At 35.8% G+C, this 27313-nt stretch overlaps 1 protein-coding gene across 1 annotated transcript in view; it reads left to right on the forward strand.

Moving 5' to 3' along the window:
- The window catches only part of LOC144452437 (cadherin-23-like), a 135248-nt gene that overhangs the window by 96873 nt on the left and 11062 nt on the right, over positions 1–27313 (forward strand). The window contains exons 52-69 of the mRNA XM_078143530.1: positions 1108–1229; positions 1614–1832; positions 2335–2433; positions 2881–3000; positions 3983–4156; positions 4956–5111; positions 12799–12898; positions 13633–13809; positions 15028–16995; positions 19534–19694; positions 20294–20483; positions 21193–21407; positions 21927–22127; positions 22981–23085; positions 23575–23686; positions 25072–25364; positions 25961–26086; positions 26906–27027. Of these exons, the coding sequence (XP_077999656.1) occupies positions 1108–1229; positions 1614–1832; positions 2335–2433; positions 2881–3000; positions 3983–4156; positions 4956–5111; positions 12799–12898; positions 13633–13809; positions 15028–16995; positions 19534–19694; positions 20294–20483; positions 21193–21407; positions 21927–22127; positions 22981–23085; positions 23575–23686; positions 25072–25364; positions 25961–26086; positions 26906–27027 (4660 nt within the window). The remainder of the gene's footprint in view (positions 1–1107; positions 1230–1613; positions 1833–2334; positions 2434–2880; positions 3001–3982; positions 4157–4955; positions 5112–12798; positions 12899–13632; positions 13810–15027; positions 16996–19533; positions 19695–20293; positions 20484–21192; positions 21408–21926; positions 22128–22980; positions 23086–23574; positions 23687–25071; positions 25365–25960; positions 26087–26905; positions 27028–27313) is intronic.

Genomic DNA, 27313 nt, shown 5'->3' on the forward strand with positions numbered 1-27313 from the left:
AGAAAATTTGGTGCAAAGTTTGACAAAAGTTTTTTTTACAATTTATTGAGTCACAATAATTAACTTGGGTCTATGTTTCCATATTAATTTCCAATAGAAAAAAAAGACACAGTAAAAATTATTTAATCATAAACAATCCAAAAAAAATTACCCACTTGTCATCCATACAGTCACTTTAAGGAAACCTTGTGATTCACTACATTTATTAAAACTTGGATATGAAATGAGATGAAATGTGTTGGTTTTCATTCACTTTCACTCATCAGTCTGGAGTTGGCATTGATCAGAGTTTAGATGTAGTCACATACAGGCCTTGCGAGGCAGCTTTTGTTGTACATGTTGTTGTGCATGGACCACACTTGTGACACCATGGTTTGATAAGAACCATTTTATGGCCTCTTTATGTGTACATGAAATGCCATGAGAACTGGACATTTGTCAAACGATGGAATGTAATCAAAGTCTCTGCTGTTCCAACATGCTGTGTCAAGTATTATTAATCCAAATCAGTGGTTTACTTTCCCTGTGTATAACAGGTTCCGTTTGTCTGTGGTCGGATGTCGCCTGTTGTAGTCTTGCTGTAGGATTGACAACATGATAAAAACATTTCAACTCATTACAAAGCTACTCTACAGTGATTCCAAACGAATTTTGTACTTATTTTCTGAAGTTAAAAGTAACATCATTTGAAATGAAAAGTTCTGTAGTGTTTCAGTTTAGTGGTTAGGTCAGATAAAAAAAATTGTGTGGTTCCAATAATGCCCAATTTCAAAATAGGGTGGGTAGGTAGGATTTTAAAAAAAAATCATTGATGTGATCACATTTTCAAGACATCATGCTGTTTTGATCACATGACGTGATGATATCTTCAAATCTCACTATTTCTAGTGTGACTTTGCAAATTTTTTCAATTTTCCTATAATTTTTTCAAATTATCTAAAAAAAAATTGTTTAGTTTGGGCAGTAAAAAAAATTGGGTTGGGTTACCCAAACCAAACAATTTTGTTTTGTTTGGTGTTATTCCTTCTCTTGTGAAATTTTATGCAAATGACATATTTATACTTTTGAACTTATAATTATTTCAATATTGAATGATAATTTTTACAGATGCCTTTGACATTGATGTATCTAATGGTGGTATCTACCTCAAGAATGCAGTGCTAGATGCCAGACAGCAAGATAAATATACACTCACGGTGCAAGCTACTGATGGTGTGCTCTCTGCCATGGTAGGTGAAAAAAATTCTTGTGTAGTAACAAACTGGAATGATTTCCTTATAGACAGATCAATTGTTAGTATGGAAGCCATAGAGTAGTTTATGAATAAAATGTATTTGGTTTTATTTATCTAATACTTATGTAAAAAGGTAAGTTCTTTCAGTCGTTACGTGGCTTATAAGGAGCTCTTGACCAACACATACAATACTTTTGAAATTGGAGTAACAAACATGTACTACAGTCATTATATTAGTCGGCCATCTTTGATAAAAGGAGCCCTTGATCAACATGCACTATACTTTTGAAATTGGAGTTCCAAACATGTACTTAGACAGTCATTATAGAAGTCGGCCATCTTTGATATGTAAAAAATGTTCATATTCCCACACACACAGACAACAGTAACAATAACAGTACTAAATACCATAGAAGATAACGCCCACAATCCAGTGTTTGATGAAAAGATGTATACTTTCAATGTGTCCGAGAATGATTTTGATGGTGGATTGCTTATCATGGAAGTTGGTAATGTGACGGCCACAGACGCTGATGGTGATGACGTTACATACAGCATTATCTCGGGAAATGAAGATGGAATATTCCAAATTGATCAGGTGAGCTTGAGCAGTAATGTTTCAGAAACAGACTTTTTGTTGTGTTATGAGTTGCTTTGCTAGTATCTATAGAGAGATGGATTGGATGAAATAGGTACTTCTGTTGTCAAGTCTAAGATCGATGTCAACAGCTTAAATGAAGTAAAGTATGAAACATTATTTTTTTTCATATTTTTAATGAAAAAACATTACATATTAGTCAATTAATTTCATCTGAACATTGACATCCTCGATCCAGTGACAGGTATATTTTGGTGATGACTTCAGACCACTGCTTTTTCATTCATTTTCACAGTATTTGATATATTTCTTGAAATAGTTGCACAGGTTTTTTATTTACATTACCAGTTTTTTTACCTTGTACATGCACTGTCATATCATTTGGATACAAGTATACAGTATTGTACACTGCAGTGAAAATACCACTAGTATGCACATGCACCAGTGCAAGTAATCTCTGGTACATATGTTATAATTTACCTTATGTTATCATTTTGGACAGGATGGAAGAGTATCCACAAATGGGACTTTGGACAGGGAAACCCAGGATAGATACACACTGGTGCTATCAGCAACAGACAGTGGAAGTAGCCCAAGATCGGTAAGAGACACACATGAAGGGAATTCAAACAGTCAAATCTAGAAATATCTTGTATTGAATACTGCGAGTTTTCAAACAAATCAAAATCATCAAGTAAATGATAGGAAAGCTGTACTCTACAAGTCATCCTCAGTGAAGCAGATATCTAAAAGTCAAATTTGTGTTTACATTGAAAGTGGTACAAACTGAGTTTATAAATCTTTTAGTTGTGTGAAAATACTTACATAAAATCTCTATTTAGCTATTGTAATATTAATGTCAATGCATATCTTCTATGACATGACAATTGCCTTCTGGCATTGTTAGATCAGCTGATTACCTAGTATGGATTCCTCAATCATATGTTTTAGACAAGTGATAGTAACCCCAATAAATACCCCAATCCTCGTCCATATAGCCACTTTAAATGACATGTCCTCTCACATATTCTCTTGCTTTATTTTTTAGGGATTTACAAGAGTGGAACTCGCTGTCTTGGATGAAAATGACCATGCTCCACAAATTTCTAGTAGCTCTTTCACCGCAACAATCGTTGAGAACACCCTGTCAGGCATAACACTTGATGTGGTAAGATCCAGAAAAGTGTCATTTATGAGTTGATATGACTTTGTAATTACATGTATATTCCTTGATACTGAGATGGAAGACATAGTTCTGTATATATTTATCATACCAAGGTGAAAAACATTATAAAATGGTCATTGGGTAATTTTTTGGATTTTTCATTTATCATTGCGTCCTACTTGAAAAAATCACTGTGAAGCAACATAGACCAAGTCTGTGTTTGTATCTCAATACATTGCAAAAAGCTAAGATATGTGTATAAAGTTTGTTATTTTACGTACAATAAGATTTTACACATTTCTTAATCTTTTGTACTTTATTGAGTTACAAACACAGACTTGGGCTAAGCTGCTTCACAGTGATTTTTTCAAGTAGGAAGCTATAACAAAGTTGATTTACAAATTAAAACCCATATAAATACCCAATCCTCATCCATATTGGCTATTTTAAAATAATGGAAATTATGGATCCGTAGTCAATGGATTACAATATATAACGCTATTTTGAAATGATTTGGTGGCACACTCTGTCTAGGTAGGTCGCAGTCACTTCCGTTTTGCAGTTAATATCAATAGAACTGATCATATCTGCGATAGTAAGTGCCATGGCACACGATCCAGCAAAAGTACTGTTGGAAGGTGGAGAGTTGATTGTGATATTGCTCAAGATTATTTTGTTTTGAAACACTGAACACAACTAATATATCTCTAGGTATGTATTTTCTAAGACAGCAACTTATAAGTCTTTTTGCTAGATCACATACCGAATGCTACTTCACACACTAGATCACATGCTGAATGCCGCTGCACGTACTATCATGAACGCAATCGATTACAACTGCAAAGTGGAAGTAGCTGCAACCTACCTAAAGTGAGCACTGGCATGGGCGGCAGCAAAACATTTCGAAATAGCGTTATTGTTTCATTCTCCAGATCATGATAAATTTTAAATTGAGTTGATTTTCCCACTATTTTAAATTTTCCAGAGTCCTACAATCTCTGCCGTTGATGAAGATATCCTTGATAATGGCAATATAAGTGTACATTTGGAAGGTGATGAGAACAGTGATTTTACTGTAGCTCTAAGTGCAGATGGTGAAGTATTTGTAACTGTAAGTGGAGATATTGATCGGGAAGCTCTTGCTGTTTACAATCTACTGGTGAGTCCAATTACTTAATGAGATTTTGTGGTACATTTCTTTTATTTTGTTGGTAAAATCCAAGGTGATACAAGTTTGCAAAATTTTCACATTCAAGTTGGCTTTTCATAATTATGGTTTATAATGTATTGAAGTTACTGTATCTCACATCATTCTGAAAAATATGACTTATTAATAAGTTTTTAACTAAAGGGTTTTCTATCCATACAAAGTCTACTAATGGAATACATTATGTTCAACAGTTTGATATACTAACAAAAGTAATATTTCCCAAACACCAGTGAACAATCACAGAAATGGCTGATGTCCAGCCATTATACATCAATCTCAATTGTGCCAATGATTTAGGAGTTTTTTGTGTTTATGATGACATCTTATACTGACAAAGAGAAAATTGCTGTACAAGGGAAACATGAGACATTTATAAAGTACACAAAGACTGCCGACATCAGAGTACAAATGCAGTCTGTGCTATCACAACGCTGACAGATACCACATCTTATTTATTGGGTCAATTTTTGAGAGATTCAAGACCCTGAACGTGTAATTTTCTACCGTTTCCGTACTAACAACAGTAAACTGGAGAAGTACAAGTCAGATCGACAAACGGAAAACAGTTTTAAAAAGAGTAAAAGAAACCAAACATTTCACCTTTCAAGGCACTGTAACTAATCTATGTGAATGAGATTTCAGAGATTGCCTTTGTTGATATTCTATGGTTATTATTTGATCTAGAACACTACATCATTAGGGATAAGTGATTATGACTAAATCATTTTATGCATTCAAATTTTGACAGCTTGTTGCAGAAGACAATGGTACACCATCCAAGACATCAAATGCATCTTTAGTGATAACAGTACTAGATGTGAATGATGAATTGCCAATGTTCAATGAGACTGAATATAGTGGTACAGTGATGGAAAATCAACCTGCAATGACGATAGTTTCTGTGGTAGGTATTACTGTACTGCTTTTAGTCCAAATAGAGTAGATTTAATCTGTAACGTTAATAATAATAATAATCATAGCACTTGTAAAGCGCCATATATCCTATAGGTACAAACACTACAAAAGTGATAAAAACTACTAAGGTGGAAAACAAACTAAAAAGAGTCCCATTTAATAAAAAGTCACTTATGATAAACAAGAATGACTGGTAATAGTATTCAATTTAAACTTTTGCTCCAAACACAACTTGAAAATTTACCTGAAATTTTCGACTGCACACTTCAAACAGCTTCCGGAAAACTTTCGGAAATTCTATTCCACTTTGGAAAGGTCTCTTTTTTTGAATGATAAAGGGTTAATAGATATGCTGCTCACTGTAGACATATCAAATCATGACATAAACTTGCATTTGACACTTTCATTTTCAAAATTAACCCATGTAAAAAGTTGCCATTTGGCCAAAAAATTGCCCAATTTCTTGGTATTTGCCAAAATATTGGCCAATATTTTGAGACTTCCCAAAATATTGGCCAATATTTTGTGAGTTTACCAATATATTGGCCAATATTTTTGGAGTCTGCCAATATATTGTCCAATATATTTTCAGCTCACAATATATTTTTCCCCTATAAATGTATTGGCCAATATATTGGTTCCTTTTTAGCACAACTGAACTGATAAGGTTCAATAGTGCTATAAGCATGGCAAACTGTCTGTCAGTCTGTCTGTGTGTGTGTGTGTGTGTGTGTGTGTGTGTGTGTGTGTGTGTGTGTGTGTGTGTGTGTAAACAACTTAAAGTCAGAAACCGCTGGGACCGATTGCTTTGATATTTGGTGGTCATGTTACTTCTGGTGTCTAGTTGGGAAACTGTTCAAATGAAAATGATTGCATCAGAAATGTGCTTTTGGGTCAAAAAAATGTGATTTTTGGTAAAAATATTTAAACTCCAAAAAAGACTGGGTAGATTGGCCTGAAATTTGGTGGGAACAGTTTTGAAGGCTAGTAAATTCAGATTTGTTCATGACATGATGATTCAAAAGACATGATGATGCAAATTATATTGTCAGTTATATGCAAAGTAGTTGTAAATGTGAATTTTGGTCAAAAATTTATATCTCAAAAAGTACATGGTCAGTGAGACTGAAACTTGGTGAGATGTTTCTAAAAGTGTTATTCTGCAGATTTTCTTAAAATATTTTGACACAATTGGCCCTAGCAACCATTACCACGCCCTTAACAACAACCTGATGGCAGTATATTTTGGTCAAATAACAACATCTTCAGGTAGGCAAGTGAGTAAACATTCAGCAACAAGACCATGCCCATAGTAACAGCCAAATGATTGCGTACATTGCAAAGATAATATCGAGAATTCATAGAAAAGTGAAGAAAAACATTTTATAATGTATGCAAGTATGCCTAGCAACATGACCACGCCCATAGCAACAGCCAAATGATTGCTTACATTGCAAAGATAGCAACATGGTTGGATAGGCAACTGGATAGTCATCCAGCAAATGAACACCTATTGTTAACATGGACCTGGGCATGTGGATAAACATTTATAAAAACTGTACAGTTGTGCTACAGTGCCATTTGCAGGATTTTTAGGAATTATTCCCTCATTTTTTTAAATCAAATTTTCCATCCCATAATGTTTAATACCAAATGTTGCATCAAATGTAAACATTGTGAAATATTTTACTTTCATACACTATCCATCATTTCCCCTATCTACACCTTGTTATTGCCAATTTACTTTAAAATATTTGAACATTGATTTTAAATGAGCCTAGTTGCTGTGCTAGGTTACACATTATGGACCAGGACAAAAGAAATGACCACTTTCAAACTAGTATAATAACAGTGACAATATTGGGAGAGCTATCGTAAATGGGAAATACAGCTGAAAGTAATCCTTTCTTGTTTATTTACTATCCAAAATTCTATGTTCCCCACTTCCTAGTTGCTGCAGTGTTGGAAGCTTCCTCAACAAAATTTCCATCATGAACTCTTGCTTTGACATTAATATTTATTTATTTATTTATTTATTTTTTTTTTTTTTTGGTGGGGGGGGGGGGTTTTTACAAAACTTCATTGCTCTGAGCAGATCAATCGAATGAGTGTTTGTGACTGACCTATTGAACTTTCTTGTAACAATAACAATGAGTCTGACCATCACATATATACAAGGTATACTGACAAGCCAAATACTCAGCAATTTTACATACCATACGGAATATAAAAAGAAAAAGTGTTTGATACAAAGCACAAAAATTCTTGAAACATTCTCAAGAACTACAGTTCTTTTTGTAACCATGGTGAAGAGTTAACAATGAGAAATGGCACACACATACACACGTTGAAAAAAGACCATGATGCATAAATGTAATATTGAAACATCTAACTTTTACTTCATAAATTTATCTTTATCTCAGCCCCTTCCCAAGACAAAGTTTCTATTTTGAAATTTCCCTCCCAAACAGAATTACCTTTCACCCCACAAATCATAAACACCAGTTTTTTTCCAAAAAATGTACTAAAGCATTTTTCCAGTTAGTTTTTATGATCTTTCCCACACATAGTTCATCATATATTGTCACAATCCATTCACCCTCCATAAGGCAGTCATTACAGCTTTAACCTGAAAAACAAAGAAAAGAGCTTGCATTAAAACTTGCATTATGTAACTGAATATAGACACAACTGCCCTATATAAAGAGGATTATGGCTAATCTATGCAAATGCGGGAAATTCAAACTGCTGTACAGAGCACTAGCTTCTGGGTCTTGTTTTCAGCATTTTTTCTGTGCTTCGAGAAACACACAGGTCATGTATCATGTACAAATTGTTTGTGCATGTCAATGAAAAGTTTATAGATTTCATCACAAAATAACACAGATGTTATTACTGATTACAGAGGCAAAGAATACATTTTCACAACCCCGTGAGATGCTTTGGATTGGTACAAACATACAATTTAATAAATGGCTCCAATTATATCCATATGATGATTGAAGGCTTTTTGGAAAAAAATCTTCATTCTCATTATGTTAATTGAAAATTTTTTGCAGTAAGGTTTTCTTCTCAACACTGTGTTTCTGATAGGTGGGACACAATCAAGGGCGAAAGCCTGAGGTCTAGCTAAAGTCATCCACACTTTGATGATATAAATAACAGCTGATCAGAGAAGGTAGTTGACAGCTAGTAATACAGAGAACAGTGGCTTTAGTGGTCTGAGGTAAAAATAACCACAATGGATCAACCAAAATGTGTGAATGACAATGTCTACACACTCATCAAACTCACAATTACCATACATGTATATACAGTAGTGAGATTATATACCATCATGACTGAGCATAGAACCTAGATAGACATCCCATCGTATAGACTGAATAACTGAAAAAGGCATTCAGATACAAGAACCTTTCTCTTGACATGCTTCAAGGGAAATGTTCCAAGCTTTAGTTGCCTTTTTGTGAGAAATCAATTTGAAACTAAGTATAAGAGGTATCACCAGTTTGAACTTGGAATACACTATGTGGGCTAAAATGCAACCACAGACAGTACAGCTAGGGGTCACATCACATCACTAGTAGTGATATGAATCATACTTCACAAAGCACAGACAAAAGAAACAGTTCACACCATATACACAGAATAAGAAAAGATATGCATAGAATTGCAAAACAGTTGCTACACAAACACTAAGATGTAATCCTCAGTAAGAACACAAACATTATAATCATGTATGTTAATGTACATATCCTAAAGGTCACAGGTTATTGAATAGATTACCATACATTACTCAACCCACAAAATAGAAATTAGCTCTAAGGAAAATTTCAACTTTTCCTAGATACTTCGGGCTAGCCCTTACTGGAAACCTTTGGTAGCCATCATAGTGAGAAAAATAGCCTGAGGGGTCTAGCATATATTTTATGGACAAAGGTGATCCACTGCCTATGCTAGAAGTTTCAGTTTTTACCGGTAAAAATGGGTTGGGGTCACATCCTTCCAAGAGTAATTGAAGGTTCGATAAGGAAGCACCTCTAAAGCAAACAACAAAGACTGCTACACTTTAATTTGTTCACAGACAACTAACTTCTTAGTTGTCTGTGATTAGTTCAACACTTTGAGAAAACAAATGAAATGCAAGGCCACTCCACAGTAGAATGCTTACTGTTCACACGTTTTGGACAATGACATGTTACCATAAAATTACCATCTTCACTTGAAAATCAACCATTCTGTTGCCCCACACTTTGCCATTGCAAAACATGTGACATACAATGTTAATGCATGGTAGTCTACACTGTGCCAACACCATATGTGCACATACTTATGGGTAAAAAAACGTGCAACATCGAACAACAGTTTTGAGATTGTAGTAAAAAAGTTTGTGGAGTCTGGAAATTGAGTAGCAAATCATCTTTGGTCAGCATAGATGTATCTTTGAGTAATTAATTACTCCAAGGATGGATGTAAAATTTCTATTGACAATAACATTCACAACAACAGAAATCAACTTTCCAAAATGATAGAGCTACACTTACCACAATCTCGGAACTTTCACTTCCACTCTTTATCAAAGTGACATTTCCACTAGGGCAAGTTTTCCTTCTTTCCATTGACGTGCCATACGATGGTAACATTGCCATCTAAGCATTTGAAGACTAGACATGACGCGACGGTTTTCGGTCAAGCACTAGTATGCTGCTTTTGCAGATTATGACATGTAGACTGTGATAATCTCAGGATATTTTATCATGATTACGTAACACTGTCAGGTTGTTAAATCATATTTGGAAAATGCTCATTTGCATACTATTTACATATTTTGTATTACGTTGGCCATGTTTTATACCCAATGACAGTGTGCTAATTATTTCCAAATGTAGCATTCATGCCATTTGTTAACAAAGCATTCAGCACAGAGTGTTTCTTGTCTGTGACAAAATGCACAATTTTTTTAATTGATTTGAAAAAACAACATTTAGGGAATGTCCGGTAACTATAGCCGTAAAATATACTTTTCAGCCCTATACACATATCTGAGTAAGAAAAAATTTCAATGGTGCACCCATGAAATATTAAATATATCAGAAATGACGTGACTTGCTTCACTTACAGATACATTTATATGATCATGCAAGAGAGACAACATCTACTGGCCAAGACAACTTGAGGTAGAAAGGGGTATGGTTTGTGACACACAGATCGAACCACAGACATGCAGCACATGTGTTCCTTGTCTGTGACAGAACATACTTGTATTGACCGTTACAATGTTGTGTTATCATTGTGAGTGCAAAAGTAAAGTACATACAGACATTGCTACAATCTGAATACAAGGGTGACTGTCACTCTTTTGTCATGTTGATAAATTTCAACAAAGAACAAGAGTTTAGGGATATCCCAGGTAGTGGGTTATACTCCCATGATTTTTCCAAGCAAATCGATAGTTATTTAGTTTACCATTCACCAACAGCTATTCAGATTGTCGGTAGATTTCAGCAAATTGCCAATATTTTTGTGATGTTGACTAAATGTTTCCTCATAGTACCAGATACATGGTCAAAATATTCATCTTTCAATTAGCCATCAGAATCAAAATAAGTCCTCTCTGTTTTAAGGACAAATGAAAATTTTTTGTCATCAAAGTGATATATTCACTGGTAACAGGTAAATGTTACCACTATCACTGATCACAGGCAAACCCTTCCCTAAGTTCCGATGCAAAATGTTTAGTAGTTCTCCAACCCCAATCCTGAGAATTTATCCAGAGATATTACATATAGGACGTCACAATCACAATGTGTATAAACTCTGTACATTATTAGAAGAAACTGTCAACATTCAAATAAATTAGTTTTGTAAACATGTCTGCATGTCTGAGATACCTTTAAGATTTAAACTATTCACACAAGATATGGTCCCCATATGGCAAGCCGTTGTAGTTGAACATGGAGCATAAGCTTGTGGCCATCTTGAACATGGACCCATTGGCCTAGTGGCTATCTTTTAAAATGAGCTGTAAAAAATGTCAAGTCTCGAGCTTTACTGGGATTAAAAACACACAACAGTGCAGTGCCTGGCTTTGAAAGGGAGCTATTAGTTGTGTTTGACAAGTAAAACTGCAATTAATTAATGAGTTTAAAATATAATGAATAAAGAGGTATGTAATGGTACACAAATACCTACATGTAAAACATTAAACTGAGACACAGTCCCTCCACCCACCTGGAGGGACTGGGTGTGACATGCTGAGACCATGAACTGAGTCTCAGTTTGCTAAAAATAGCCATCCGAGACCAGTCTCGGTTTGCCATGAACTTCAGTCCCAGATTAAAAAAAAGTCTATCTGAGAATAGTTTCAGTTCACAAAAATTCATGATGTCACACTACATGTATACTATTGAGACTGAAAATTTACCAAAGATTGTAATGACAACAAACATTACAAGTAACATAGATGCATCCCTAATACATCATAAGGGTCTATGAATACATCCATGCTAGAAACAAAACAAATTAGGCTTAGTAAACTACACATACAGATCACATGATAACTACACAAAAGAAAGAGTTGACACCATATACACAGAATAACAAAAGATATGTATGGAAGGCAATATTGATTACAATACAAACACAAACAAATATCGAAATCCTAAGAATATATTAAACACTCTAACCATGGAAGTTTTTTTTGCCTTTTGAGACTGGCAAAATGAGACTAGTCTCAGATGGTTATTTTTTTGCAACTGAGACTCTCAGTTCATGGTCTCAGTTTAACATACCTTGACTAAAACATGTTACAAGTAGTAAATTTTGTAACTGTGGGGACAAAATGGTAAAATTGTTTAAAGGAAACCAATATATTGACCAAATACATTCATTTAGGAAAAATATATTGGGCAGTTTATTTGAGAGCTGAAAATATATTGGCCAATATATTGGCAAACTCACAAAATATTGGCCAATATTTTGGGAAGTCTCAAAATATTGGCCAATATTTTGGGAAGTCTCAAAATATTGGCCAATATTTTGGCAAATACCAAAAAATTGGGCAATTCTTTGGCCAAATGGCAACTTTTTACATGGGTTAATCTTGAAAATGAAAGTGTCAAATGCAAGTTTATGTCATGATTTGATATGTCTACAGTGAGCAGCATATCTATTAACCCTTTATCATTCAAAAAAAGATACCTTTCCAAAGTGGAATAGAATTTCCGAAAGTTTCCCGGAAGCTGTTTTCAGTCTTTGTCAACAGATTGACTCCCTATTCAGTACACGTTACCTTGCAGACACGTGAGCCTAATAAGGGGTCATAGGTCACATTAGGTGCCTGGTCACTGGTAGAATGACTGGTAAAATGTCACTATAAAGAGTCACCTGTAATAAAAATCAAAAATATTAAAATATATATAAACATATAACATTGATCTGTTAAAGCTGTATGTATGTATGTATGTATGTATGTATGTATGTATGTATGTATGTATGTATGTATATGTATGTATGTATGTATGTATGTATGTATGTATGTATGTATGTATGTATGTATGTATGTATGTATTTATGTATGTATGTATGTATGTATGTATGTATGTATGTATGTACATTGATGCAAGTACTCACTCACTCGTATATAATAAATAACAAACTGTTCTTTTTCCAAACAGACACCAGCAATGGTTGCATATGACAAGGATGAATCACCCAATGATATCACAGTTTACACAATAGAGGATGGCAATGAAGAAAACAAGTTTTTCATTGGCCGTAAGACTGTCTATCAACTTGTATTTTACATTTCAACATAACAGATAGTATGATACTTGTGTTACATTCTTGGTGGCTTCAAAGAGTGGAAAGGTTACTTTTGAATGTGTAGAAATATATAAGAGTAAATCTGACATAGATAAGTATGCATTGATTTGATCATTCCCAATATTTGTTAGTTAAAGGGACACAATCTGAGTTTATAAATTTGTGGGCGAGGTTTACGCTACGTATTTAAAAGTCATAGTATTATTCTACTTACTGAAGCATACGTGACTATCACTTGCAACTGACTGAACTTAAACCTGGTATTACGATATAACACATAAACTATCTCATAATGTAATTTTTGATACATATCGAAAAATGTCAAGGAATCCATTCTCAGGCAATCAAGTGTTCCAATAATGCCAGAAGGCAATCATAGAAGGAATGCCTCGACATTAATTTTATAATACCATAATAGTTTAATCTAGGTTTTATGGAAATTGAGTGAAAGGTTTATAAACACGGTTTGTGTCACTTCAACATGAAATAGCAAGATTTGCTTTCGATAGCTAGAACAATTATCACCATTATCATGTATCCACTTGTGTAATGTACAACATCAAATAACAAAGTTATTGTGTCTATCTTAGTAAGCTGAACCCTTGATTGCCGCTGTTGTATCATAGGAAATTCTGAATGGAAAGTGAATAAATTGAACACACACATTGTTGATTATCTACTTGCAGCACTTGAAGGTGTTATCTATACACTCCAGTCACTAGACTACGAAGCAGGAGACATAGAATTCAATTTAACTATCAGTGCTGCCAATCTTGGGGTATCAGATCAGAAGGATACAATTGTGGTAACTATCCAGGTTATCAACGATCCAGAAACAACCACACCAGTCATCACAACAACAGGTATGATAGATATTTCAGAAGTCCAGTCTAAGAACAGCTGGAATAACAGTCACTGCTCCATAAGGTCACAGAGTATACAAAGAACATCTGGACCATTAGGACCAGGGGCTGTGTCCAGTTTGTTTACTGAATCAGGAACAGAGGCATGAACACTACTACTATCACCATGATCATCATCGTCATCATCATCACCATCAGTGCATGTTACCATGACAACCAATTCAGCATGTTCTCCACTGTTGGTATCATCTTTGTCAATGAATGGTGGTTTATCTTTATTCCTTATTAATCAGCATGACTGGACTTGTATCGCTGTTTCCTCCCCCCCCCTTCAAACTATCTTCCTTTTCCTCCTCATCCTAATCATCATCATCATCATCATCCTCTTCCTCTTCAACCTCATCATCATCATCATCATCATCATCATCATCATCATCATCATCATCATCATCATCATCATCATCATCATCATCATCATCATCATCATCATCATCATCATCATCATCATCATCATCATCTTTTTCCATCAGCATGACTGAACTTTAACCTTTGCCTGTGTCAATTGTCAATAGCATGATGGCAGTGTACACTCTTCTATTACATTGTTCTAAAGTCTCTCCTTCATCATCAACATGGGTAGATGTTCTGTTTGCAGCACGCATCCTAACTTAATATTATTAGTCAGCTTAGCTTCATATTTAAGCAAAATAAGTACCATAGTCATTTATATATGAAATCCAATAGTAACTGATGCCTATATGTCATTAAGACAATCCCTTAGTACTTGTAGAGTAAGCAGTATTCCCACAGCTTTATGCATTAAAGTTACCAGCAGTACCCAGTACATTATATCTAGATTGATATTAATGTACATGTAATGTAGTATTAAAAGTAAATATAAGCTTAAATAGAAGTAGATTGTTAGTAAAGACACTAATTGATAACACACAGTGATTATTCAATAACTAATGTACCATTAGAGAGTATTGCTTCACCACTAACTGTTTTCCTACTAAGTAGTACCCCCATACCCAATGATGAACCCTTCTTTCTCTGCCTCGCCAACCACAGCTATAATTGCTACAACTGAAAGGACCAATGGATCAGCTCCTTCATTGTCACTTTGCGTGCTTCGCCTGTAATTCCTTCACTCGGCATAAATCACATTGCACCAACTGCAAACTGGCAATTTTATGACTGGATCTACTCTGACTACAGATGCCACAACAGGGAGTAGCCCAGAAACAACTACAAGCATACATACAGGCATCACGGGTACAGGTGGGACAACAGCAGCCCCAGGAGGTACAGGTGTAACAACGGCAGGAGGTACAGGTGGAACTGGACCAACAGGAGGTGCAGGTGTAACAACAACAGCAGCCCCAGGAGGTACGGGTGTAACAACGGCATTAGGTACAGGTGGAACTGGACCAACAGGAGGTGCTGGTGTAACAACAACAGCAGCCCCAGGAGGTACGGGTGGAACTGGACCAACAGGAGGTGCAGGAGTAACAACAACAGCAGCCCCAGGAGGTACAGGTGTAACAACAGCAGGAGGTACAGTTGGGACTGGACCAACAGGAGGTGCAGGTGTAACAACAACAGCGGTCCAAGGAGGTACAGGTGGAACTGGACCAACAGGAGGTGCAGGTGTAACAACAACAGCAGCCCCAGGAGGTACAGGTGGAACTGGACCAACAGGAGGTGCAGGTGTAACAACAACAGCAGCCCCAGGAGGTACAGGTGGAACTGGACCAACAGGTGGTGCAGGTGTAACAACAACAGCAGCCCCAGGAGGTACAGGTGGAACTGGACCAACAGGTGGTGCAGGTGTAACAACAACAGCAGCCCCAGGAGGTACAGGTGGAACTGGACCAACAGGTGGTGCAGGTGTTACAACAACAGCAGTCCCAGGAGGTACGGGTGTAACAACGGCAGGAGGTACAGGTGGAACTGGACCAACAGGAGGTGCAGATGTAACAACAACAGCAGCCCCAGGAGGTACAGGTGGAACTGGACCAACAGGTGGTGCAGGTGTAACAACAACAGCAGCCCCAGGAGGTACAGGTGGAACTGGACCAACAGGTGGTGCAGGTGTTACAACAACAGCAGTCCCAGGAGGTACGGGTGTAACAACGGCAGGAGGTACAGGTGGTACTGGACCAACAGGAGGTGCAGGTGTAACAACAACAGCAGCCCCAGGAGGTACAGGTGTAACAACGGCAGGAGGTACTGGTGGGACTGGACCAACAGGAGGTGCAGGTGTAACAACAACATCAGCCCCAGGAGGTACAGGTGGAACTGGACCAACAGGAGGTGCAGGTGTAACAACGGCAGGAGGCACAGGTGGAACTGGACCAACAGGAGGTGCAGGTGTAACAACAACAGCACCAGGAGGTACTGGTGGAACTGGACCAACAGGTGGTGCAGGTGTTACAACAACAGCAGCCCCAGGAGGTACAGGTGTAACAACGGCAGGAGGTACTGGTGGAACTGGACCAACAGGAGGTGTTGGTGTAACAACAACAGCAGCAGGAGGAACTGGTGGAACTGGACCAACAGGTGGTGCAGGTGTTACAACAACAGCAGCCCCAGGAGGTACAGGTGTAACAACGGCAGGAGGAACTGGTGGAACTGGACCAACAGGAGGTGCAGGTGTAACAACAACAGCACCAGGAGGTACTGGTGGAACTGGACCAACAGGTGGTGCAGGTGTTACAACAACAGCAGCCCCAGGAGGTACAGGTGTAACAACGGCAGGAGGTACTGGTGGGACTGGACCAACAGGAGGTACAGGTGTAACAACAACAAGAGGAGCCGGTGGAACAACAGCAGCAGGAGGAACTGGTGGTACAGGTGGAACCGGACAAACAACACCTTTATCTTCATTCTCCCCTGGATCCCTCCCAAGTACAGGCCCTGGCACTCCCCAAACAACAGTTAGTGGTTCAAGTGTAGGTCCTCACACAGGAATCACACCCTCCCCAGTACTAACACAACAAACCATTACTCCTACAGCACCACCATATGAGGAATACTTTGATTTTGATAAGGAGGATGAAATAGACACTACAATATCATCTGAGACACCACCTGGTAACAAGTCCATTACCCAAGTTGTGGCCACTAATCCCAATGGTTTATCAGATGGCATCTACTATAACATTACCAACCAAACTGTGCAAGGTAAGTACTGTAGCAGTAATAGATATTCATGCTTTCTTTTTCAGTATGTTGTAACTAGAATACTGTCGATGCAATTGTAAAGTACTATCTTGCATAAAAATTCCCTATAGTGCTGATCTGAAATTGCAACAATAATAAGATATTTATCATATACCACTAATCTCATGCTCCTTTGCAGCATTGCCATACAAAAATAACTACAAATGTATTCACCTTTCATGGTCAAGTTTTTCAAGACAGTGCTGTTATCAGATTTGTTGATTGGATTTGTTGTAAAATCACATCATTCAAATACAAATCATAAGAATTGTATCTAAGGGTCAATTTCTTGAACATTAACAAAACGAGTTTGAATAACTATTTTAAGTTCGGTATAGTTTCTAGATCATGAGAGCAAATTTTGGCAAAGTGTGTACAGGAATGCTGGTCGGATGACATACAAACCCTAAATTTGAATATACCCTGCACTAGCTGTTGGTGGACTGAATATAATCATGGTTTAACAGTATATTTCAATATTGGGCTACTATTCTATTGATTAATTAACTATTATCAACAACTCGACAGTTGTGTCTCACAATATGCACTACACTAAAGTGGTGAATCAGTGATACAGACTCAAATATCGCAGCCACATATTAAAGGCAGCAATGTATTGATGTGTATAGAGGAGCTTGAGTAACCATTGAATGTCTAGAGGTCAGGGTGTGTGTGTGTGTGTGTGTGTGTGTGTGTGTTTGTGTGTGTGTGTGCGTGTGTGCGTGCGTGCGTGCGTGCGTGCATGTGTGCGTGCGTGCGTATGTGCGTGTGTGCTTGCGTGCGTTCGTTCGTGCAATGCATGCATGCGTGCGGCTGGCTACTGGTGCTGGCCGTGCCTAGGAAAAATGACAGTTACTGTAGTTTATACATGTAAGCCACTAAGGTAAAATTGACATAATTTGGATGGGCAACCTCTGTAAAACATTTGTGGAATTGGGCAAGATTTGAAATACTTGTCATTAATAAAAACAATGATAAATATGCATAGTGAACTAACCTCAGCTTTTATCGCTTTGTGCTAACATGACAATTTTATCTTGCAAAGTCTAATACTTGCCAAGCTTTCATTTCAGCTGTCGATCTCAAGCAGAGTATGAGGTATAAGCAAATTTTATGTCTACTATGAAGCTGTATTTATAACTAACACTAACATTAGGTTTGCAGTAAGCTAATATATTTGCACTAATGATGAGAAGTATATAAGGGGAAGGGGGGGGGGATTAATGTAGGATGAAAAACTGAATTCTTTTAGTTAGGGAGGGGGGAGATTTCATCATTTTAGTTCTTATGCTACAAAAACAAATTCACTTTTAATGGAATCAGCTTTGTACCCCAAAAGACAAATTTTTCTTAAAAATATTGTCAAAGTGAGAAATGAGAGAATTTTTACTATTAATAGTATAACATGCATGGCACTACAAGGGCATATTGGGAACAGGGTCAAAATGTACAACCATTTCTGAAAACGCTTCTCATTTTTACTGAAATGTACATCAATATACTGTTTTGATGTCATTCATAGGCCGTGCATGAGTTGAATATTCAAATCTTGTTGAAATACTTGTTTATACTTTTGTTGTACGTTGTTGTTGTTGTTGTTGTTGTTGTCAGCTTTCAATTATGACCATATAAAGTGTCAATAAAAGAATATTTTTATCTCACTAAAAAGAACTAGTTTTTTATCTTACATTGAACTATTGATCTCACAGCTAATATACTAAAATCATACAGTAATGTAATGTTTCCCTCTTTCTGTTTTCTTGAGAAAGTTAAAGTAATCGTACAGTGATTAGCATTGTAACAGTTGAATAGTTTGGAAGTGACATTTATCAAAACTTTTACATTCTTAATAACTACTTTTTGAGTTTTCACTAAATCTACTGACAGTTTCCATTAAAATTGTTCTCTAAGTCTGCCAAGGAAAGATGAACCCAGATTTTCATTTGAGTGTTTGATACTTGTTTGAAATTTGTATACTTTGTTCTGGTTTTATTTTGATTATCAACCTCTATAATATACTTCAAGAGAGAAGTATCTGTTAGTTGTTTTTAATAGTATGGTACAGTGGAACTTATAATTGTGTCCAGTTTCAATGACCAAACACTTTTAGTCTGAGTCACATTCAACCACGAAACATAGTAAAATGAGATAGTAATCAGTGTTCCATTAGTGTAAATTGTCAACCATGCTGAGTATAGAGTGTATCCAGATCTCTTCAAACAGTGGGCATAATATTCAAATATTAGAAACCTAACTCAAGTGTATAAGTATAACTCTGGCTGTGGTTTATTACTTACACTAATTATTATTAAGCAGATGTTACTTATCTAAGTGTTTGTTGATGTTCCTATATTAGTCAAACATATTTGATCATTGAAACTGAAAGCAATTATGATTTCTGCTGTAATATTATACTATTAAGATGACTCTTCCAATCATATGCAGTAGTTTTCCAATCCTATAAGTTACCTTAAACAATGTTTTTAAATCTTCCAACAGTTTATCCGGGTGGGCCGGTCATACCAAGTGACATGTTTATCATAGATCCAGATACAGGTAACGTGTACCTCCAGAATCCTGTAAGTGGAAATCCGGGATTGCATCAACTGGAAGTGACTGCATGGAATTCATCCGATCCATCTAAATCATCCTCAATCATTGTAAGTTGTGTATAAAGTTTGTTCATGATGTTTGCAGGATGAGGAACTTTCTTTTTGTATGGTATGAGAGGAATGGGGTGGAGGATGGGGGTTATTTTGGAGGGGAATGAACATGGATGATAGTTTCTCTTCCCAGACATTAGAATCTCGGAAAACATGATTGAATTTACACTTATTTGGCCTAGTTGCATATTGTGAATTAAAAGTATAGTATTTTCCATCTGCAAATGGAAATACAACAGGTTAGTCTCATTATGCCCATCTGAAATTACATTGCACAGTCAGTCAAGTGCTTAGTACAGATTTGTAAGTGGTAAAATATTTCTGGTGGTAATTTTTCTTGAGTAATATGAACAGAAAATCTATTCACATGGAATAACAACACTTCGTATGGTGATTGGCAAAAGATCATATTGATAATGTTTGAGGGACTTGATTAATCAGAAAATCCATTATTGCATGGATCTGTCATGATCAGAGAGTAAATAATTACCGACTTAAGGTTACATAGTTCTGCTCCTTGATATCATATCTACAAAGTATTTTGTACAAAGCTAAATATTTTCACATGTAAATCTATTTTGGACTTTGTATTACAGGTTGATGTCATTGTTGTGAGTCCAAACAATACTGCACCAGTATTTGCATCATCATTATACTCCATTGAGATAAAGGATTCAGATATGCCTGGTACCTTGGTAACCACAACACCAGCAAGTGATGCAGATTCACCAACTTATGGTAATGGTCAAATTACATACACATTTGAGGAAAATAATCCAAGTACTGGTAAGTGTGTGTAGGACTTTCCTCTATTAAAGTGTAGATGTTGGTGGAAATGGATATCTTCTAGTGAATTTCCAACTTGTTGTTAGATCCTGTCCAGTTCACAATTTATTAGTCCCTCAAAGGGCAGGGGACTATTACAAATTGGGCTCTGTCTGTCTGTATGTCTGTCTGTCTGTCTGTCTGTCTGTCTGTCTGTGTATACATCCATTTGCAATACCTCATATCTCTGACATGTATTACACAATTTCATTCAAACCTGGCACAAAGGTGACATATCATATGGAACATATACACATTACTTTGTTTTGTGACATTCACAAGTTTGACCTAATGGCAGCCATATTTGTAGCTAATACAGAACAAAAGAAATATACACATGTCTTACTTTTTGTGCTTGAATCACTGCTTACCGAATGGCGGTCATATCAACTGAATATAAACTCAAAAACTGTGAAATATTTTAGGGACTTGTTGAATCAGTTCAGTATTAGATTTCGTGTGTTAATCAGCTATTGGAAAATGATAATCTACAAATATCTTAGAAATAGTTATATTTTTAGTGCATAATATAGGTATTTTCAAAAATATTTACTCGTCTATCGGTATATTGAATCAGTAAAATAATTTGAGTCTTCTGAAAAAAATGATGAAGATTAATGTGTCAAGTGAACTTAATGGTTTACTTTTGTTGATTTCAATTTTCCTGTAGAATATTTTGATGTTGACCAAGATGGACGTATCACTGTCAAGAAGTCTTTGCTGCCCATTGCTACATACTCAGTACAGTTCATTGTGATAGCCATGGATGGTGGGCTTCCTCCACTTAATGACTCTACAGTTGTGACAGTTAATATCACAAGGACGATAGGCAATTTACATACTCCAGTCATTACCCCACCAGACTTTAGTCGGGAGATAAATGAGGTAATATACAACACTGTTTGATATTGGGGGGGGGGGGGGGTATCAGAGGTAGCATATGACTCATGACTATTATAATTTAGCGGCATGTGGCATATGATCTAGCAAAAGCACTTATAAGTTCCCGTCTTAAGAAATATGTACCCTATAATTTGTAGAGATATATTAGTTGTATTTAGTGTTTTAAAAATGAAATAATCTTGAGCAATGTTGCGAAGATGTCATATGATCAACTCAGTCTTCCGAAAGTACTTTTGCTAGATCGCATGGTAAGGACTATTGTGGAATCGATCGATTATAACTGAAAAATGGGAGTGACTGCAATCTACCTAGAATGAGTGCATCGCCAGCGGTAAAACATTTCAAACTGGCCCTATTAAATTACTATTAGTTGATTCAATCTTTGGATTGGGCCTTCTGAGGCAGCTCAATTTAGTCTGAGATAGTTCACTATTTATTCTATGTTTCCAAATTAAACTGCTTAGTGTATATGATTCAATTTTTCTGATCTTCTCTACCCAGGATACTGCTATAGGTAGTGTCATTCACACAGTTAAGGCAACAGATGACGATACTGGTGTCAGTGGTGAGTTTGTGTTTGACATCCAGTACATAGGTAGTTACACTCCTGGTAACAATGCTGTATTTGATATTGACCCCCTAAGTGGTGAAGTTACAACCTTGGTAGCATTTGACTTTGAGAACGGAAACACTTATTATCAGGTGAGAGTTTGTCCTTCTTATATTGTAGATATAGACTGTATCTAGTAAGTATGATGTAGGAAGTCTCAAAAAGACAAAATGGCAGATTATATCACGTAAAATGTAAGAAATATGTATCAGGGTTTCAATCCCAGGTTCTCACAATAGTGTTATCTTATCAGTGGAGCCTTGAGACCAACTTTTCTGTTTTTCATACCTAAATTTTAATCCTTTTTCTAGGTGGGCTGTGATAGAAAGTTCCTTGCATTGTTAGTTTAGTAGGCAGATAGATGGCACCAGATAATGAAATGAGTAATTTGATAATTTATGGGTACACAGATCGACTGTCAGTGCAGTCATCTTAAATTTGGAGAAGAAGTAACATATATGATACAATGATGTACATTGCAAAAATATTACTCCAATGTTATATTTTAATTTTAATTGCATATATAGTGTATAAAGACAGTTTTGCAATCACTGTGAAGGTGACGTGATTTAGACCCAAAGTGCTTAGTCTGATAATTTTTGATAGTGAATTTCATATTCTTGTTTTCAGCAAATGTAAAACATTAGCAGAAATAAAAAGGCTAACATACATGTAGATACCAAGTTTATTGTTAGGGTAACATTTGTACAGTAGACTTCTGAAATGAAATGAACAAACGTAACTCAAATTTCAATGCACTTTTTTTTCGAAAATTAGTAGTGAAAGAAAGGGCTGGGGCACTACCTGTCTCTCACTTGTAATGGCAAAGCTTTCTCAATTTCACTATGTCCCCTATGTAAACCATAGACAATTCCCCTGCTATTATGGATAATTAAAGAAAATGATTTAACCTTACTAATTTTCATTTGATAACTTTTCAAACAGATATTGGTATACGCTGAAGATAGAGGGTATCCACCAAGAAGAGGCTATGGTGTTGTAGGAATAACCATAAAAGATGTCAATGATGAACTTCCACAGTTTGAACAGGTGATTCAATTATTCTCATATTCTTCCTAATAAAGTTTTTTCCTCAAAATTTGCTGGATTTTGCTTTTTACATGGATTTCTTTTGCTGTGTCATATCAAGAACTTTTGGAAAGACCAGGGCCTAGATGTGTGTTGTTTGCCTTGGGCAATTCTTCATTCAGCCAAGGAAAAATTGAGTGACCTAAGGGGCCTTGTCACTATGAGTCACTAGACGAGTAGTGAAAAACCCTGAATGAATGACTGGCTGAATGAAGAAAAATATCATGGAATATCGAAAATCATATTTCAAGCATAATTTATGAAAATTGGGAAATAATAATGGCAACGGACATTTTGACTTACATTACGCATACCGAAGAACTTCGTAGACACAGGTTGTCATGATGTAGAACATCAAAGGTATATAATCCATATTTTCTGTTCAAAGATAATAACTTGGTTTGTGCATAATATAATGTTCTCTATATTTACTTTTACTTGATAATATAGCCCACTGCTCCTTTCCACGTCATTGAAAATGTTGTCAATGCGTCTGTTGGTCAAGTTTTGGCAAGTGATGGAGATACTGGTGATAATGCATACTTGGAGTACTCACTTGTTGGTAAGTATTATATACACAAATGCTTACTCTACACAAAGTTGTAAATAGAAGGAATAGAAAGTTGTAATTATATTGCAGAAATAAAACCCTGCTCTGACATAAACCAACAGTCTTCACTTTTACTAGTGTCCCCATACACATGTGCACAACCAAAACTTTTTTTGAATTTTATTTGTGTTTATTGAGTAAAGGGAAACAGAAACTTGCATCCACAACGGCAATATCAACTATCATATACCATGTTTTTATTTTTTAAAAAGTCTTATGGCCAGAGGGCTTTTTCAGTGTGCGCTCACCCTCTCTGTCAATCTGATTAAAATCGGAATTGGTGAAAGCAGCTAGATGCTTTCATTTACCTCTATTTCCATTGTTTTGTGATGTTTGTTTTGTTCTGAGTGATCGCCGCCTTCCCACAAAGGCAGCGATCACTCAGGACAAAACAAACAACACAAAATGATGGACATATAGAGGTAAATAAAGATATCTAGCCGCTTTTACCACATCAAATTTTAATCAGATTGCCTCTCTGTGGAATTTGCCTTCATTTGAAATAAGAAATGCAAAGACATTGACATTTGACATTTTAAACATAGTTTAAAGACGCATCTTTTTAGACAACATTTCAAGTAATTTAATTTCACCAGTCGGTTTTAAGGAAAGTATTTGATTTTAACTTGTCGGTTTTTATACAATTAGAATTATTCTAATGGGTTGATTTTTATACTTGGTGCTGATTTATTTTTCCTGTGTGTGAGTGCTGTTATTTTCTTTGCTCAGTTATTTACTTTTGCAATTTTTTAACTTCAGTCTGTACAATGCGCTGAGACGCATGTGTAGTGCGTTTTTTTACAAGAAATAAATAAATAATGATAATAATGCCCAGTAGAAGAATTTGTACATTATGTGACAACAAGTATAATGTAATTAAATGATCCTTATCCTAAATTTGTTTTTATGATATAAAAGTCTACATGTAATACCACTAGCACCACACACAAATTAGTCCTTCAAGTCTACATGTAATACCACTAGCACCACACACACAAATTAGTCCTTCAAGTCTACATGTAATACCACTAGCACCACACACAAATTAGTCCTTCAAGTCTACAGGTAGGCTAGCGACATCATGAATATTTCACATGTGCTTTTTCAAGTTAACAACACATCTTAATCTGTTAATTCCAGTGTATACAGAGTAACCCAGTACTTTAGTTATTGTGTCCTGTTCACTGAGAACAACTTGTATAATCAGATATAGTGATTACAGTTATATGATGTCAATTTCCGACGCATTAAACATGGTAGCTGGATCAGAATGTCTCCGTCATTCCAAAATAACTGACTTTCATCATCTAAAAATAGAATTATCTTTTTATTTGAAGGTGGCAGTGGATTAGATGTCTTTTTCATAAACTCTGAAACTGGTGAGATTTTTACAAACGTTGAGCTAGACAGAGAAGATGAAAGCACAGGAGGGATGTATGATGTGACTGTCATGGCAACCAACACCAAGGCATCAGTGCAGCTAAATGACACCATCACCATAGCGATAGTGATTGATGATGCTAATGATAACCTACCTGTTTTTGCTGGATCATACATTTCCCCAGTAATACCACTGACATCAGATGTTGGTACTCCAGTGATAACAATACAAGCTGAAGATGCCGATGAGGTTAGTTTTTGTCAAAATTTGTCTTCCTTGAAATACCACTTTACTATACCTTGAATTGGTAAATCAATGTTTTTACCAATTTGATTGTTTCATTGAAGGTAATATGCACTAAGGAATCATGAATATTTATATTCAGTCATTACATATGCATAACTGTGGACTCACATGATGCAATGCATGTCCATGGTGAGCACCTGCACTGAATATTAAATGAGGAACAATTTTCAACTCAATGTTTCACAACCATCGCTCATAATGTATGTAATGTAAAATGACTTCAGAATACGAAATTATACCCTAGAGGAGTGTTCCTCTTCACTTGGAAGAATAAAATGATTACTTTCAACTTGAAGTGTGCTCTTCATCTTTTATGCATATTATCATTATAAGAGGGTTAAGAATCAAATACTATGATTTAAAAAAATATAAAAATTTTCCAAAATCTTTTGTATCTGCGAGTATTTGAACAAATTTCAAATAAGATGAGATGAAAGTATGTGTTTTAAAACAGATGACAATTTAATGGATTTTGTTCATTCTTTTATTCCCTAGAGTTTACTGTCTACAATTCTTTTGTTTTTCTTGTTTATTTGCAGGGTGACAATGCCAAAATATCATATATGTTGTCCCAAGGCAGTGCCTATTTTACCATAGACAGAAACACAGGAGAAGTGACCACTTCTGCTTTGTTTGACCAAGGAATCAATCAGCAGTCACATGAAGTAAGAAACGTCACTTTATTTGGGTATATTGATGGGAATTGTTGTAGCGTTCATCACAAATTCTATACTTCATATCTGGTTAGATATTTGTATCGTCTATATGATATATAACACATGTTATTGCTTAGAAAAAAAATTTGATTTTCACATGAATATGGTAAAAGGAGTTTTCATTTGATTGGACCATTGAAAAAAAGTTAATTCTGTTGTTTTTATAGCTTTATGATTTGACATAGTTAATGATTAAAGTGATCATATGGATAAGGATTGGGTATTTATTTTGGATTTTTAATTTATAAAACAATTTTATTATGGCTCCCTACTTGAACAATGAATGTGAAACAACATATGCCAAATCCTTGTTTTGTAACTCAGTAAATTGCAAAAGATTAATAAATGTCTAAAATGTTTGTTATTGTACATAGAATAACAAACTTTGTACACGTTTAAATTTTTGCAATATATTGAGTTACAAACACAGACTTCTATCTTGTTTCAAATTTATCAAGTAGGATGCCATGATATAATTATTTTATGAATTAAAAATCCAAATAAATATCCCAGTCCTCATCCATATGACCACTTTAATATTCATGTATGCTTTTAATCAGTAAGTACATTCAAAGCATAAATCTTGCTTAAAAAATGTACAAACTCAGCTTGTGTGGGGCCCCCTGTAAGATTTTGGTGGTATATCATGAAATACTGTAAGTGGCCCCCTGTAAGATTTTGGTTGTATAGCATTAAACACTGTAAGTGGCCCCCTGTAAGATTTTGGTTGTATAGCATTAAACACTGTAATCTTCCTATGTATTCCAGCTGACTATTGTTGCATATGATGGTGGATACCCAAGACAAGAAGCAAATCAGTCCCTTATGATCAGTGTGTTGGATTACAGTGCTGGTCAACCAACTTACATTAATGTTGATAAGGAACATAGGTAAGTAAAAATGAGGTCAAAGTTGAAATGTCAATGTCATGGTCTATTACAGTAACAGTGACTGATAGATGATAGCTGATGCAAAAGGTAGATATTCTTGGTGTAATTGGACAGAGAGGTCTTGTTCATTACATTATATAAAAGATGATTAGTACAAAACTTCACTACATATTGGATGAAGTTAGAATCCTCTAAGTGATGGCCCAGTTTGGTGATAAAAAGTTGTTTGGCAGAGTTTTAACTGTTCTTGAAATCTGTAATGGTTGTACATCTGATAGGAAGAAAC

The sequence above is a fragment of the Glandiceps talaboti genome, chromosome 22 (assembly GCF_964340395.1).
Source record: "Glandiceps talaboti chromosome 22, keGlaTala1.1, whole genome shotgun sequence".
In the NCBI taxonomy this organism is placed as follows: Eukaryota; Metazoa; Hemichordata; class Enteropneusta; family Spengelidae; genus Glandiceps; species Glandiceps talaboti.